The sequence below is a fragment of the Neopelma chrysocephalum genome, unplaced genomic scaffold (genome assembly GCF_003984885.1).
Source record: "Neopelma chrysocephalum unplaced genomic scaffold, ASM398488v2 Primary Assembly neopelma1_76, whole genome shotgun sequence".
NCBI lineage: Eukaryota > Metazoa > Chordata > Aves > Passeriformes > Pipridae > Neopelma > Neopelma chrysocephalum.
The window spans coordinates 12,494,130-12,510,100 of NW_020897737.1; the positions used below are offsets into that span (position 1 = coordinate 12,494,130).

The following is a 15,971-nucleotide window of genomic DNA, read 5'->3' on the forward strand; positions in this document are numbered from 1 at the left end:
ACTTAAGTCTTGAATCACTAGAGAAACTTCTTTTGCTTTGGCTAAATTAAAAATATTTTGTATGTGGACTGTCATGCTGTAAAATGGAACAGCTATTTTAATAAAAATAGATTTACTATTCTCCCAAATTGAGTGCTAAAAAAAATCCCAAAATATAACTTCTAGGAAAATTCTCTTATGAAATTATATTCATATTTAAGAAGTTAGACATATGTATAAAATACATAATTCCTCAAATCATAGATATTCATATTGTATCCTATATACACATACATACACAAATCCAATTCCAGACAGTTGCCCAGATGTCTTTTAAGTATTTTTGACATGAAATGTTCAAATTCAGTTTTTCAGTTTTCAGATTGAACTGAAGATATGTGACATTTGGAATCTGAGGTCAACGGCACATAAAGATTATTAATTCTATATCAAATCCTACCACAGAGTTTTCTAGGTGAATCCTTTGGGAAATTATAGAACATTGCCTGAGCTTCCAGAACACAAATAAATTAAAACCAAGTAGCTACTGAAACAGCTATTGTATATTTGTAATTCGACTCACTGGTTATATAATCTAGATTTTGTACCCTTCTATCATGTTTATACATATCATATGACTGAGGAAGGGATGTGACATGAAAACAAAACCAGTTGTAATTGAAATGGATGACAGACATAAACTATATTTTCAGTCAGTTGGAAAGTAGCTTGATGAAGTAAGTGCTGTCTTTTGATGGCACAGTGAAAAATGGCCTTAAGTATTTATATATAAATAAAAGATACAGATCTGACAAACAAAATACTTTTCTTTTGAATGCTTTTGGTGCAAAGCTACATGACAGGGCAGAAATCTCCCATCCCAGAGCACCATTAAGCAGCTTCTTGGAATGTCATGGTTCTTATTTGGCCACCATCCAGATTTCATCCCGGGCACTGGAGCACCTCTGACACATTTATGTGACACAGCATCCTCAATGCATTAGTTCTGTTACTCTGGCAGATCAAAAGCAAGGGGAACACCTCAGGTCACTGTCTCAGGTGCCCTGAATAGTTGTGTGACCAGTGCTGGCAGTGCTTAAACTGTGCTTTCTGACTGACAGCTACAGGCAGCAGGAACTTCATTTTATTGCAAGCCAGAGCAAAAAAGTTTCGGTGGATTCTACTGTTAGATTTGTTTTGTCTCACAGTTCTGTTGGGAGGGGTTACTTGTCTTCTGGAATTTGAGAAACCGAGAACCACAAGGCTCCTGACTTCTGAATATTACCTCTGACACAATGAAGAGGGGTTTTGGAGACAGGCTGGTTGCTTGGTTTCTTTTACAGGACACAATGAAACAGGGGTTTTTTAACTCCTCCATGTGTTTGAAAATTATCTGCTCTCTAATATTGTAGAAGTTAATTCGTTCCTTAATTAAGTACCACGGTACTGGAGTTTAAATGATGGGTTGCCAGCCTCTGAACAAGAGACGAGCCTGGTGCTGATAAGAATTTGCAGTGGGTTTTCATGGTGTTTAATGCCAGTTTCTGTTATTTCATCTGTGGCCATGAGGGAGCTTGTAGAGTGTCTAAAGAAAGATGTGTTTGGTTCTCCTCCCCTTTTGCATTTCTAAGACCATTCATGATGCAGCCAAACATGGAATTAACATATAGATATAAGGGAAAAGTTCTTCACTGGCAGGGTGATGAGGCACTGGAACAGTTGCCCAAAGAAGTTGTGGCTGCCCCATCCCCCGAAGTGTTCAAGGCCAGGTTGGATGGGGCTCTGAGCAACGTGGTCTAGTGGAAGGTGTCCCTGCCCATGGCAGGGAGGTTGGAATTAGATGATCTTTAAGGTCCCTTCCAACCTAAACCATTCTGATTCTATGAAATAAAAGCAAAAAATATTCCAAACCTGAAAAACATGCTCTATTTTAATAGATATTTCTGAATCCTCCCCAGCATGTAAACATCTTTTTCAAAATGTGAATATTAGGCACTAACATTTACCTATTTGACATCTGGATTGCTGCCTCTGCTCTCATGCTCTACAGTGAACTTCTGTTCATTTGCTTATTATCCTTCATAGTCATAAACTACAAATTTTGTTCCCAATGCTAAATTTAAAGTTTTTTCCTGATTGTTTTTCTTTTGCTGGACATGGATATTTTATTTATTTATATTATTTGTTTTCTTACCAGTTGTCTGCATTTCATGAACACCAATTAAAAATCTTTCCTACCAACTTCCCCTTGTTCCATTTGAAAGTATGTAATTGTGCTTTAATTTTTCTTCCTGACTAGAATAAGGTTTTAAAATCACCAGAGTTGTCTTTTGTGATTTTTGAGATTTCAAGAACCTAATGACATTTTTAACTTCTAGTAGGTATTTATATTATTTAGAGTCCCTTTTAAAGCACCAGTACTCATTACTCTGCACTCTGTGCTTAAAAAAAATGTAACTAAGCCACGGTCATTTGCATTTAGGTGGCCCCATTTCTTTTAATATGCTCTTCATCTGTTTGCCTGGATGAAGTGTAATGTTGAATTATCTGAAAGCGTATTCGTGGGATAGGAGGAACAGAAGAACTGAACATATAAAATACATTCACTGTTAAGCAATTATTGTTAGAAAATGCAAAGATAAATGCTGACATTATTACCAAATAATTCATCTGTTGAGACGTCTTAGCCTTTAATATATACAAAATAGCTCATACTGTTCAGAGAAGTCAATAAAGACTCCAGTCCTAACCTGTAAATGTGTTTTATGTACCAGCACCTGTTTGTATAGGGAGTTATGAATTGAGTGTTTCCAGGCTCTAAGCACACTTAAACTATATAGTAGATAATAAAATGGAATACCTTCATTACCTAGGCACAGTCCTTTTAATTTTGCATATGTTGGGACTCTTACTAGGACAACAAATATGTTGAAAGAGGCAGCTCAAATATACCAAAGGAAGGAAAGAGGCAAAATTATACCAGCCACCAATTAACAATGATCTTCATTTCTGTTACGGATTTCCTGGGAGAAATTTGTGTAGGGTTTTCTCAGATGCACACTCACATTCAAGTATTGCCCTTAAAAGCAGAATATTCATTTTAGAGTAAAAAGCATAATGCATGTATGAGGAGTTGACCAAATTTAATAATTTTCAAATCTCTCTCAATTCTTTTCAGTAGTCAGTTTATATTAAATACTATATTTATGGAAGTTATTCTCCTACCATATATATACGCCACTCATTAAAGCTTTCATATGCACTGTATGCAAAAAAAAATTCTAGAATTTTTTGTCAATGTGTTTGTGTGCTGTCAGTGCTGTGAAATCGTTGCTATTGGTGATCTGTTGTAAGCTCTATGATTAATCCATTTACTTTTTTCCTTTTGCAGAGAAAGTATCACTCTGCAAAGGAAGCTTATGAACAGCTTTTGCAGATCGAAAACCTTCCTGCACAAGTAAAAGCAACTGTCTTACAGCAGTTAGGTATGTAAAATTAACTTTTATTTTTCCTCTGTGTTTCGTTTTTCCATCTTTGCATTCAGCAGTGTTGTTTAAGGCTCCATTTCCAAACGAGTCTTAAACACACTAAGTATGATACGTGAGATTTTTCACCCAAAATAGAATATGTAAGAGTAGATAATAAAGTCAATAAGAGAGGAGGAAAATATTTTAATTAAACTTAGAAAATGAAAAAGCTTCTAGACTTGCTGCAGTGTGTGTGTTAGAGATTTTGGGCAGTGAGGGGGTGGGCTTTCAGAGAAAGAGTGCAGCAGTTGGAATTCTGTGTTCTCTGTTCTGCCTCCAATAACGTCCCTTGAAAAGCCAGGCTAAATGCAGTAAACTAAAATACTCTTCTCTGTTACAGACTAGAAGAACATGGCAATTGAAAAATCTAGCTTTTCTTTCTCTATAGTTTATACTACGTAATGAAAATTTATTTCTGTAACTGAAAGGTTTATCATCAGATTCCATAAAAGGAAACACATAAAAAAGTGAAAAGGAATTATTTTTTAAAAGTCGTCGTTTTCCATTTTTATAGAAAGCTTCTAAGTAATTTTTAGACCAAAATTTCTAGTGGGTGGGTAGAATAAAACAGTTGTGTCCTATATACCTTATAAAATATTTCCAGAATATTTTGTTAAAATTGGTCAACCCGGTGCAAAACTTCTTCATTCACCTTCTCCATGTTCTTCATCTAATTTATTATTCTAAATATTAATTTAGCCTGCTTATGCCCATTTTTATTTTTTTTCCCTCTTTACATAGTGGTCATTTAACTCAGATTTGTAACTGGCACCAAGTTGTGGCCACAGTGCTTTCTTTTTTCTGTAATGCAGGTTGTGTGTGGATTTGGAGTGGGATAATTTGTCATCTGTGACAAAATGTCAAAACTGATGGGCTAATTTTGAGTCATCTGTGTATGAAATGAAAATGGAACTGTGGGAGGAGTTCTCTGCAGGACTCTGGGTGCTGCTCTTTTTGCTGTCACAGGACAGTGTTGCTTATATTTCAATAAGCCCTCTGAATTTATTTTTTTAGCTTGGTATTATGTCACCAAGCATAAATTGTCAGCACTTTGATCCAGAAGGGCTGTACATCTGATCAGTGGAAGACAGGCTTCTCAAAAGAGCTGACCAGTTCTTTTTCAGCTCTGTTTGATGTATGTTGCCACAATAGAAGCAAAGGCACATGGCTGTATTCATAAAATCCTGCCACAGGTCTCTGTGTGAGCAGTAAGAGCAGTGACTTTGAGAATTGTCTGCTGTCTGAAAACTGGATTAACTGTCTTTATTCAACCAGCATAGGTCACCCATTTGTGTTGTGTGGGTAGCTTCTCTGTGGAGAAAGGGATAGAGTGGTCTTAACCAGAATATTCAAGGAATAATGCCATTTCTTTTCTGTTAACAGTGGTATTTATCAGAGTGTGGTGTTTTATCGCAGATTTAGTCCTTAGCAGCTGTGACTGTGGAGGAGAACCCTGTGATTCCCAGATAAACATATACCCAGTTGAGCTGATTCGTGCTGACTAGCTCAGGTAGACATAATAGTAAGATCTGTACAGCTGGATAAGAGCAGTTTGTTTCTTCTTTTTTTTGCTGTTCCATTTGCTTTCCAGACAACAATTCTCTTCACCACTTTGCCCAAAATTACATTAAAGTAATGTGACTGAAGATCTAATCTGTCCCAGTATTCTTTGTCCAGTTTTACTCAGCTGTTGCATCAGGAAGAGTGTAACAACAAAATAAGTGTCTGTTTAGAGGTTCCCAAAGCACTCTTCCATTAATTTTTGGCTGGGGGCATTCCTAGATGGTGTCCGTGTGATTGGATGAGACATCACGAGGTGCTGGAATGGGGAAGAGGTTCATCTCCTCAGAAACAATGATGTTTACTGGGGAAAAGTGATTGCCACAAGTTCAGCATGAGAGCGATAAGCATTAAAAAGGCCACTCTACCACGAGCACATCAGAGGGATTTGTTCCAAATGAGATTGTAAAGACCCGGAAAAGAGCATGGAACATTTGTGAAGTGTGGACAAAATCCGTGGTTTTGTTTATTGTATTAAAAATGTCCCCAAGAGTGGAAGAGTAATCACTGTACTGGTTAAGAATTGGAGTTAGGTCTTCCAAGTGGGAAACTGCACAGTTTGCCAGGGCTTTTCCATCACCACCTTTATGTGTGTTCTTCACTTCATGCACGAGGAGAGCAGATGTAGTTTCCTTTACCCATGCTATTCTAGTGGAAAACTTTTGTTTGCTCTCCCTCTCTTGCTTTCTGCCTTTTTCACCTCCCTGCAGAGAAGGATAAAACTGGGAAGCAACCCTTGTATCAGCAGTGAAACCAGATGGGGATTGCTGGTTCTCATTTCTGTCTCCTAGAAATAGATTTGTTCTTTTTATCATGAACCTCAGTAAAGATCTCCTGAAGATACAGCATGTTATCTTTCAATCCAGCAAGGTTCTGATGAAACAGAAAATAGGCACACAACATTTCCAGAGATACAAGAAATTGTTTAATGTCTTTTTTTTTACTTGTTTGTAATCCCTGAACTATTACTTTCATCTCAGGCTTTGCCTGGCACAGCACCTGATACACATATCCTTAATGAACAGTTACGCAGGTGAATTCTGATAACCAACCTCACATAAACCTTTTTTCTTAAAGCATGAGTGTCTTCTGTATTCTTAAGAACATCAGAGACTTTGATTTGAATCAAAATTGTAGCTTGTTTACTAAGTTCATGACAGAAAGTTGTGTATGTTTTATGTCTCTGCAAAAATCCCTGGGTTTTTTTACTTCCTTTTTTTCCCCCGATTGGTAGAGTTCTGACTTGATTGATCTTCAGTCAGGATAAAGTACTTTTTTTTTCAATACTGTAACCACTTGACTCCTAACCTGGCATTTTTTGCAGTCCATGAAATATTTGAACTTCAACTTGTGACCACAATTCCCAAGTGATATTTCTTAAAACACCTCAGGCAGATGTTGTTCGGTAGATGTGATTCTATTTTTGATTGCTATTGTTAAAGCTTGGAAGTTTGCAGAAATGTTGTGGTGTCTGTTGACAACTGTTAGCCCAAGGAATAAAAAACAAGCTGTATAGAACAGGTAGAATAAAATACTTAAGGTATAGTCTAATTACAGAGAGTGAAGTAAAGCTGCAACTACTCTTCAGGTCAGTTCTCAGTCTTATCTACTTTGTCTGGCATTTCAGATGCGATCTGAATCTGATCCTTTGGTATTACCTTGTAGTTAGACTTTATCAAAAAGCTTAGATAAGCTTAAGGTGCTGAAGTTTAGCTCACAGAGGTTTTAAATGAACGTACAGTGCAGGTGTGTGTACAGTTCTGTAGGTAAGTAGAGCTTTATACAAACCCTGGGTATTTTATGAAATTGATATCATAGTATCCCACAAGGGACCGTTTATGGCTGGGAGACTGTAAACACATAGGGACAGTCCTTTGTCACATCTTACATTTTGCCAGTGTTGGCTGAAAAGCAGTGGATTGTTAAGACAAATACATGGATATTGAGGGAACAGCAAGACATTGCTGAGCATTGTGGTACGTAGTGATTTCAGCAAACCGGCTGCCTGCCACAAAGGATTTCCTTGTTTGTACTCATTGTATGAACAGCACTGAGATGGTTTTGTGGCTGCTTGAAGGAATTCCATCTGAGCATAGAGGCAGATGAGGAACAGCCTGAGATGATGATGAAGGTGCTTTATTTGGAATGGTAACCAAGCCTTGCGTCAGTGCCAGAGCAGAGATGTGTTTTAATTGCATGTAAAACACTGTTTGGGAGAATGGATTGTGGGAGGCCTTTAAAGTGGGGATGGATAACTTGTATAATATAATGAAAGAAGAAAAGGCCTTTGGAAAGAATATGATGTGTGGTTAGATGAATTTGTTATGTAGATGAGAGGTGATGGCATTTGTCAAGGTGAACAGGAAGGATGTTGTAGTAATGAAGATGAAATGACAGTGTAAGAAAGATTTAAGTGGAGATACAAAATTTCTTAGTCCAAATGTAAATACAGGTCAAATATGAGGATTTAGAAGAAAAGGAGTAAACGTAATGTGTAGATGTTACATATGTTATATATACATATATTACATAATTGATATGTGTGACAGAGAGAATGGTGGTGGCATTTTTCTGTGTCTGGGTAGGTATCTGTGTTGAGAGGAGGAGAGAGTTAACATTTTCAGATTCACTTTTTGTATTAGAAGATTGAGCAGTTCATAATTATGCTACTGATCTCATAGAAAATTATCTAAACCAAAAAAATCCTTTAACAGTACATTCATAATATTATATGTAAGTGATGTTATTGTTTGGTACTCTTGTTTTTAAAGAGACACTAATGCTATGAATATCCTGCTGTGCCAAAGTATTAAATGGTCTTGGGGAATTTCACTTCTACCATTTGTGGATTCTTTTTGTAGGCTGGATGCATCACACCGTGGATCAGCTTGGAGACAAGGCAACCAAGGAAAGCTATGCTATACAGTATCTCCAGAAATCTCTAGAAGCAGATCCAAATTCTGGTCAATCCTGGTATTTCCTTGGAAGGTGAGAAAAGACTTTATAGACACTGTAATTAGATTTGTAAATTTTTTTGAGGCTACTCATTATTGTGGGTATCATACACTGTTTTTCTTCTTAATCCTTTCAGAGGAAAATTGAAGGGAAAGGATGTATGAATGTACTGGAGTCTTACATTTTCTGGGAAGTGTATAAAAAGACAAAGTGCTAACATATTTGGGATGAATATAGATTAGAAATTGAAATGAAATATGTTACCCAAGTGGTCCTGCTTTTTTTGTAGTTATTATTCAGTCTGCACATTTACAGTAATCTGAATATGCCCTGCCTGGTTTTACCTGTTTCTCCTCCTCCTCCCACATCTTCTATTCTCTCTCTCTTTTTTGTAAATGCTCTGTGAATATTGTTACTTTTTTCATACCTTTTTCGCAGTTCTTTTGCTCTTTATTTTCTCAGAATCCCCCTCCTAATCTCAATCAGTTTTTGCACTAAAATACAAATATTTTCCTAGGTATACATCCATTTATAAAGTACATACAGTGCAACTGCACATTAGGCCAAGATAGCTCAGACTAATCCATTGTAATTTCTATTTAAGTGTTCTGTAATTTTGTACTTTAAGACAGTATTTTTTACTTGAAAAGTAACATACTCCCAGATGTAAGTCATATCAACTGAATGAGTTTTCTTGGTCTCCTTTTTAAGAAAATAGAGTACTTTACACAAACCAGCAGTAACTATTGAAATAATCAGGTTTTGGAGAAATCTTAGAGGACAATTCAAGTCCATATGAGAACAGGCCAGTTCTGTTGAGAAATACAGCAGAAAAGAATGAGGCAAAAATGAAATTAATATACTAGCCTCAGTATCTTCCAGGTGATGTTCTTGGAGATTCTGGTCAAATACAACTGGAACCTATTTTTGGTTTGGTCATGCTGATCACATTCTTCCAGCTGTTTCTGTAGGACAGGGCTCTTCAGCCAGCTGAGGGAGTGTGTGCAGGCTGAGGGAAGAACCAGGCACTGAGTGTAAAGGGCAAAGGGCAGATGTGGAGGGAAAAGGGAAAATTGACCCAGGGATCACCTGGCTCATCTGATCTTCCACTGGGCTGAAATCCTGTTTTCTCTTCAGTGGTCCCATTCCGTGTGCCTTGAGTTGAGTTCTTAGGCAGCAGGACAGAGCCAGGACTCCATGAACTATTTGTGTGCAGCTGCTCTGCTCCAGCTCCTGCGGTGCCACAGCTCACACGTGGTCACAGTGAAACCCAGCACTGTGCAGGAAATGGGGTGGAAAATTTAGTTGGAGCATCTCTTATACTTTGCAGGGAGGATTAGAGCAAAAATGCTTCTGTGTCCCGTTTCTCCACTGCATACGGTGGCAGAAGAGGAAAGAAAGTGTGTTGTGGGGTCATGCATTTACTTTTTTCCTTTCTTGTGTATTCCCTTGTGTAATTCCTTCCTCTGCTCATTGTCCAAACTGGATAGCAAGTTGGTTTAAATCTACCTTCAAAACCATATCACCACCACCCTCCTCTCCACTGAAAAAACTCCATCACCCTAAGTTTTGTTGGGGGCCTCATGTTAGTGCTGTTCTAATGAGAGGCTTTATGTATCTGATAAGCAAGCAGAGTGAAGCATGTCTATTGGAAATTGGGTTAGACTGTGATTAAAATGATCTTCTGAAACATTGTAATCAGACTTAATGAGTGTTTTTAGGCAAAGTAATGCTGTATTTCATTGTATTCCTTTCCTAGTGTGCCTCAAAAATACTTGAAAGAGTGTAGCATGTTTGACAAACCTTTGCCTGTACTGTTCTGCTTTGTTTTTATTTTTTACTAGAATAAATTTTCTGATGCTATTTATGTGTTTTGAAAGTTGTCAGTTATTTTTACAACAGTGAAACTTGTTACAAACAATATAAGACACAATTATTACAGATTAAACTAGTAAATGTATATATACAGATATTTGATCTTGGCTTTATTTGAAGCTTTTGATTTTAAAACAGTGGGTATTATTCCCTGTGGTATAATTGTAGTTCCCTTTAATGCCAGAATACCTTTGAATTTGTATGTGAAAAATACTAAAGTAAGAAATTATAAAAACATTCAGAGTAGCACGATTTGGTGATCTGTATGTGCAGTACAAGTAACTGGTTTGTTTTTCATTAATTGAATATTATTGAGATGCAAGAAATGCACGTAAAAAGCTTCCCAGGCAATCAGGAACCATCCTGATTGAGTTGGTCAATATCTCCCTATAATTCTGTCTTGTAGAACATTAAGTTTTATAACCATTTGTTTGATGAAATAGGTAACTCAGTTGTTTCCTTATAATGCTGTCTGTAGATAAACATTGTTCTTATTGACTGATAAGCTATCACAAGGAAAAGAAATGTAAGTCTTTCGAATATGGTATGACTGTTTTCCTTACAAATGCAGTGATCTAAGGTTTAAGTAGTTTTGGTGTACTTCTCAGATGTATAATTAGTAATATATGTTAAGATGTTTTAGTCTGCTTATGTCTGGCATTCAGAAACAGCAAGTGATGAGTGTGTGTGTTTGCATGACTTAACATTTATCAAATCAGTCTTGGTAAGCCTTCCTCAATGATTACTTTCTAGAAGTATTACCAAAGTTCTTTTTTTCTCCTCCCAGGTGCTATTCAAGTATTGGGAAAGTTCAGGATGCCTTTATATCTTATAGGCAATCTATTGATAAATCAGAAGCAAGTGCAGATACATGGTGTTCTATAGGGTAAGAATGATACAGTGTAATACAGTGATATTATTCTATGCTAATATATATATAAATAAAGAATATCAGCTTTTTAACTATTTTGTGCGCTGAGTGACTGTAAAGCTTTTTCTAATTTATACCTTCATATTGTCAGACTTGTCTGATATGAAGTTTAAATAATGAATTTATATTTATTTTCTCAATCCTTTAAAATACTGAATATGCCATGTATGGATGAATTTTGCATGTTAAAATTGTGTGCATTGTTTCTGTGGTTTATATGTTGCCAAAGTTTATTGTGGGGGGGAGGATGTGTATATTTGGGTTGTTTGTATTTTGACTTTGTTATTAATTCTCCACTTCACTAATCTTTCTATTCAGTGTGCTGTACCAACAGCAAAATCAGCCTATGGATGCTTTACAGGCCTATATCTGTGCTGTACAATTGGACCATGGCCATGCTGCAGCCTGGATGGACCTAGGCACACTCTATGAGTCCTGCAACCAGCCTCAGGATGCCATTAAATGCTACTTAAATGCAACTAGGAGCAAAAATTGTAGTAATACCTCTGCACTTGCAGCACGGATAAAGTATTTACAGGTAAAACTAATGTTTTTAAGAAGGGGGAAATAACTCTTCCAAATACACAGCAGAGGGGAGGGGAGAAGTAACACACAAGTTTAACTTGAAATTGTTTGTGGTGTGTATAACCTGTTTTCATGTGTATTGTAAGCATATCATAGCCTGTAATATTTTATTTCTTCATTTTTAAGTGGAACTTAATTCCTTATAAACCCTATTTCGCACATTTAATCAAAACATACTGTTTTACATCACTTTGCTTTTTTTCTTTGTATTGTCTACATTTTTAAGTTCTCATAACATATAGTGAGAATACGCACACACTATCTTTTCACTCTTGTTTGCAATTTCAGAAAAAAAGGAATTATGAGACCTCTGAATCCAGAGCTCATCTTTGTTCTGATTCTCACAAAGGTTTATATTCTGGTTACCCTCTTTATACTTAGCACCTTTCTAAAACCCGAAATTTTAAATCTGTCCTCTCTTTAAGACATAATTAGCTACAGCATTTAGGAAGATTTCATGGACTTGCTCTTACTAAAGTAGGCTTGTGTTAAATTTGCTTTTTACATAATTTTTCCTAGGCTCAGTTGTGTAACCTTCCACAAGGTAGTCTACAGAATAAAACTAAATTACTTCCTAGTATTGAGGAGGCATGGAGCCTACCAATCCCCGCAGAGCTTACCTCCAGGCAGGGTGCCATGAACACAGCACAGCAGGTGAGAAGTTGGGTTATGTTCTGCAGGTGCCCAGCTTTAAGGGTTCTTTACAATCGGTAGTGGTCAAGCTTATTTTATTGAGCACAGGATTGGCTTTTATTTAAAAAGAGGCCTTTGATTTATTTGCAAAGGGATATTAGATCAAGAAGCTCCCTACAATGTGGGAGAAGTATGGGGGTACCAATTTAGAACCTTTGTGGATTTTCATGATTTTAAAAGGTTTCATCTTAAATAGAAATGCTGCAGTGGTTTAATAATCCCGTGAAAGGTACACATTCCTCCATTGATGACCATATGGAAACTGATTTTTCAGTTATTGAGATCAGCTTCAGAATATCTACTCGGCCCTTTTAAAACGTGTGGGCTGTTAAAATTATAAAATTTAAAGGAAAGCATTAAGAATATATAGAACCATATTTTTGTCTTCCTTCTGTGATTCTTAGGCTTGTAAACCTCATCATCCAAATACTGAACCTGTACTAGGCCTCACTCAAACACCAATTTCACAGCAATCCTTGCCACTACACATGATTCCTTCTAGCCAAGTAGATGACCTGACCAGTCCTGCCAAGAGGAAAAGAACATCTAGTCCAACAAAGGTATATATTCCGATGAACTAGAGCCCCCTACCAAAATTATATGGAAATATGTATTCAAATGATGCAGCATGCACAGAATTTGTGCTGTAAATTTTAATCCTTTGGCATCAAGGTGGGGAATGTTTTTAGAAATTTTTAAAAGGATTTTTTCAGTGATGTGTTTAATCAGATTCCAGTTCAGACATAAGGGCAGTGCAGGTCAGTGGCACTATACTGCAGTCATAGCTGTGTAAGGGAAGAAGTACAATTGTAGTCTGATGGTGGAGAGGGAGACGATCATGTCATCCTGTCTATTGCCTTTGCTTATATTTAGAATTCAAGTGTTTCATCATCATGTAATAGTGTTACAGTAGATAAAGTATTCAGTTTTAAAAGTAGCATACATTTAAGTTAATTGCATAATTTGATTTACTTGTTTCTCGTTACGATATTAGGTATCATTAACTTTTTCCTCAGACTACTCTGATACTGTTGGGAATGGTAGAATGAGACTCGGTGTATTTTAGTATATTCTTTGTTTATATTGTTATCCTTGAAACAATGACTAGTTCTTTCGTAAGCAAGATAAAATCTAGATAGTAAAAGAAGTTAGGTTGACCCTTTGATAGTCACACATTTTAATGTAATGTTTTCTCTCAGAATACTTCAGATGTTTGGAGCAGTGGCCATACAGTGTCACATCCTCCTGTACAGCAACAAATTCATTCTTGGTGCTTGACACCACAGAAATTACAGGTAGGTATGGAAGATCTTCAGAAGCTCTGATGTGTTTTTTGTTCCTTTCCTTTTTCCTTTTAAGAAAATAAATCTGGGACATGTTTCAGTTTCACATTTCTGAAATTCAATGTGAAATACTTCCTAAATAATTCCCAGGGTGTAGTTCAAGTTGTTCTAATATTTATGGCTTCTCTAGGTGAGATTAGTTCTGTAGTAAAATAAATGATCTCTGGCAGAAACTGAACACTTACATTGTATGAATTCTATAATTTATAAGGTAAGAACATACAGTAGCTCTTTTTTCTTACGATGTTTTAAAGATGGGTATGCAAATTGTCATACTTTAGTGCCAAGTGAGTTCTGTGAGTTGCTGTAATGTAGGGGATATTGAAAGAGGTGTAGAAGTATTATAATATAATCTTCTTTTCCTCTGAGGTAGCTTCTTGTATCAAACTACATAAACAAACAACTACATTCTACAGAATGCAATTACTCAAATGAAATCTGGTGCTGCTTTTCTGTCTTTATGTCATCTAATACAGTTATATGAAATGATCGATTTTAGTTTGTAAATCTTATTTCAGGTATTTTTTGTTATGATATTTTGTTGTCTCTTCAGTTCATTAGTGCATGCTGTGAACTTCAGCAGGAATTCCATATTTTGAAAATCAGACCTAGCTGGGAACTTTCACCCATGTATTGCAGATACTGCTTTGGATGCAAAGGAAAATAGAAGGGAACACAGTGCAGATGCAGACAAGGCATTCTGATTGACTGAGCAGTGTTCTCCTCAATTCCAGTATAGTTCTTCAGCTCTTTCTCTATCTGATCAGTATTGGCTTTATTATACTGTATAATTTTCTCTTCCCTCTTCCTCGCACCTCCCCACCACTTTGGTCCTTCCTCAGCCATTCTTCTGGATCTCTCTCTCTCCAAGCATTCTCATTATTTCTCTCTGCTCATTGTACATCCTGCTACTTTTTCCCCTTTTCACTTTCACCTTTTTCCAGATCCAACTTCCTCCTCTAAGCGGAACCTAAGTAGGCCTCTCTATCTAAGTACACTTACTGGACTTGCTGGCAATAGCTTGACCAAATTCCAGCATATATAAATAGGAAAGCCAAAAATAGATGGTAAAAGAGGAGAATGAATAAAACCTTTATTACATCTTCTAAGTTGGCAGCTTAGAGACTGGATGGATACGGCATGTTATATATACATATATAACATACATATATTTCTGTCTTAATCATTGCAGTCCCTTCCAGAGGGACTTGAGAATGGAAGCTACTGTTAATCCAGGGAGCTTGGCATGAACATCCTCTTTTTAAGTCAGTACCACTTGAAAGCAGCAGACTTACTGGTAGAATGATGGGGTGTGCTGAGTAGTTTAAAATGAATAAAGAGATCAAATCTTTTGGTAATAAACACTTAAATTTATCATCTGCAAACAAGATCAGTATTGTAACAAGGTACCACGCTCTCTAATTAAGTTACGTAGTTTTCTGGGTTTGTTTTTTATATTTTCTGAAGAAATTTTCATGTGTGACTATAGGTTTAATTCACTTTGTGATGAACAGTATTAATAAAAGAATAGCACAGTACAAAAAGGTGCTAAAGTATACATAATTACGATAAGAATTCCATATAATCATACTTGAATGTAGTTTTCTTTTACGGTACCAGCACACTTAATTTTAGTGTGGTAATAATAATTATACCCTCAAATAATTTACAGAGTCTCTTCAGTTTTAGTAACTGGTGTTAAGGTTTGGTTGCAGAATAGTGTAAGGAAAGATGTTTCAGTTTGCAGCAGAAGTCTCAGAATTGTTTTCAGCTTTATAAGTCTTGCCTTCGTGGGTACATTTTAGTATTGTATGCAAGAAAGTTATTAAAAAGCCCATGCAATTTTAACGATTCTGAACCACACTGCTGTTTTTTTAGCACTTGGAACAGCTGCGTGCAAACCGAAATAATCTAAATCCAGCACAGAAACTTATGCTGGAACAGCTGGAGAGTCAGTTTGTCTTGATGCAGCAACACCAGCAGGTGAGAACAAAAATATTTTTTCTCTTTTACAAAACTTTTCTCACTAATGGTGTCTGTTGTGTTTCTTGAATTCTGAATAATTTCTGTTGTACAGAGTTCTCGTACCTTTTGCTGCGTTGCTTTAATTTATCTTTTTTTGTATAAAGTACAGTTGTGGATTAGCGGTTGAAACATAATGGGTTTAGCTGTGTTTTTTTATAGGGCTGCCAGATAATGTAAAAATTTTCAAGCCACACTTTTCAACTAAAGTGAGTGGACACATCTAAAAGGAGTCTTACTTGAAAAATACGCAGTCATAGTGAGCGGTATTGCAGGATCTCTCTCCTCCTGTCCTTGTTCACTCCTCTCTCTCAGTGTCCAGTTTCAACAGTAAAATACTCAAACTGAAGGGCTCAGTAGAAAAGTGTGCTGATAGCTTTACCTTAAAATTTACTCAGCACTTTCATGAGCATGACAGTCATCTCGGTTCTCAAAAGATGTGTAAAATTGGAGTTGGCCAGTGCAGCAAAGTACACAAACATTGCATGATCCTTGCTTTCT

General features: G+C 36.5%; 1 protein-coding gene across 19 annotated transcripts in view; it reads left to right on the plus strand.

Annotated features, from left to right (window-relative positions):
- The window catches only part of KDM6A (lysine demethylase 6A), a 150,986-nt gene that overhangs the window by 95,091 nt on the left and 39,924 nt on the right, over positions 1 to 15,971 (plus strand). For 5 of the 19 annotated variants that reach the window (XR_003535133.1, XR_003535141.1, XR_003535142.1 and 2 more), the window contains 8 exons: positions 3,371 to 3,464; positions 7,928 to 8,054; positions 10,684 to 10,782; positions 11,146 to 11,365; positions 11,932 to 12,066; positions 12,510 to 12,665; positions 13,305 to 13,400; positions 15,327 to 15,431. Coding sequence is in view for 8 of the 19 variants with exons in the window: in XM_027689157.1 (XP_027544958.1) it covers positions 3,371 to 3,464; positions 7,928 to 8,054; positions 10,684 to 10,782; positions 11,146 to 11,365; positions 11,932 to 12,066; positions 12,510 to 12,665; positions 13,305 to 13,400; positions 15,327 to 15,431 (1,032 nt within the window). In the remaining 11 variants the exon portion in view is untranslated. Of the gene's footprint in view, positions 1 to 2,176; positions 2,243 to 3,370; positions 3,465 to 7,927; positions 8,055 to 10,683; positions 10,783 to 11,145; positions 11,366 to 11,931; positions 12,067 to 12,509; positions 12,666 to 13,304; positions 13,401 to 15,326; positions 15,432 to 15,971 lie in introns of all 19 variants that reach the window. The other 14 variants (XR_003535132.1, XR_003535140.1, XM_027689155.1 and 11 more) reach the window with 7 other exon arrangements.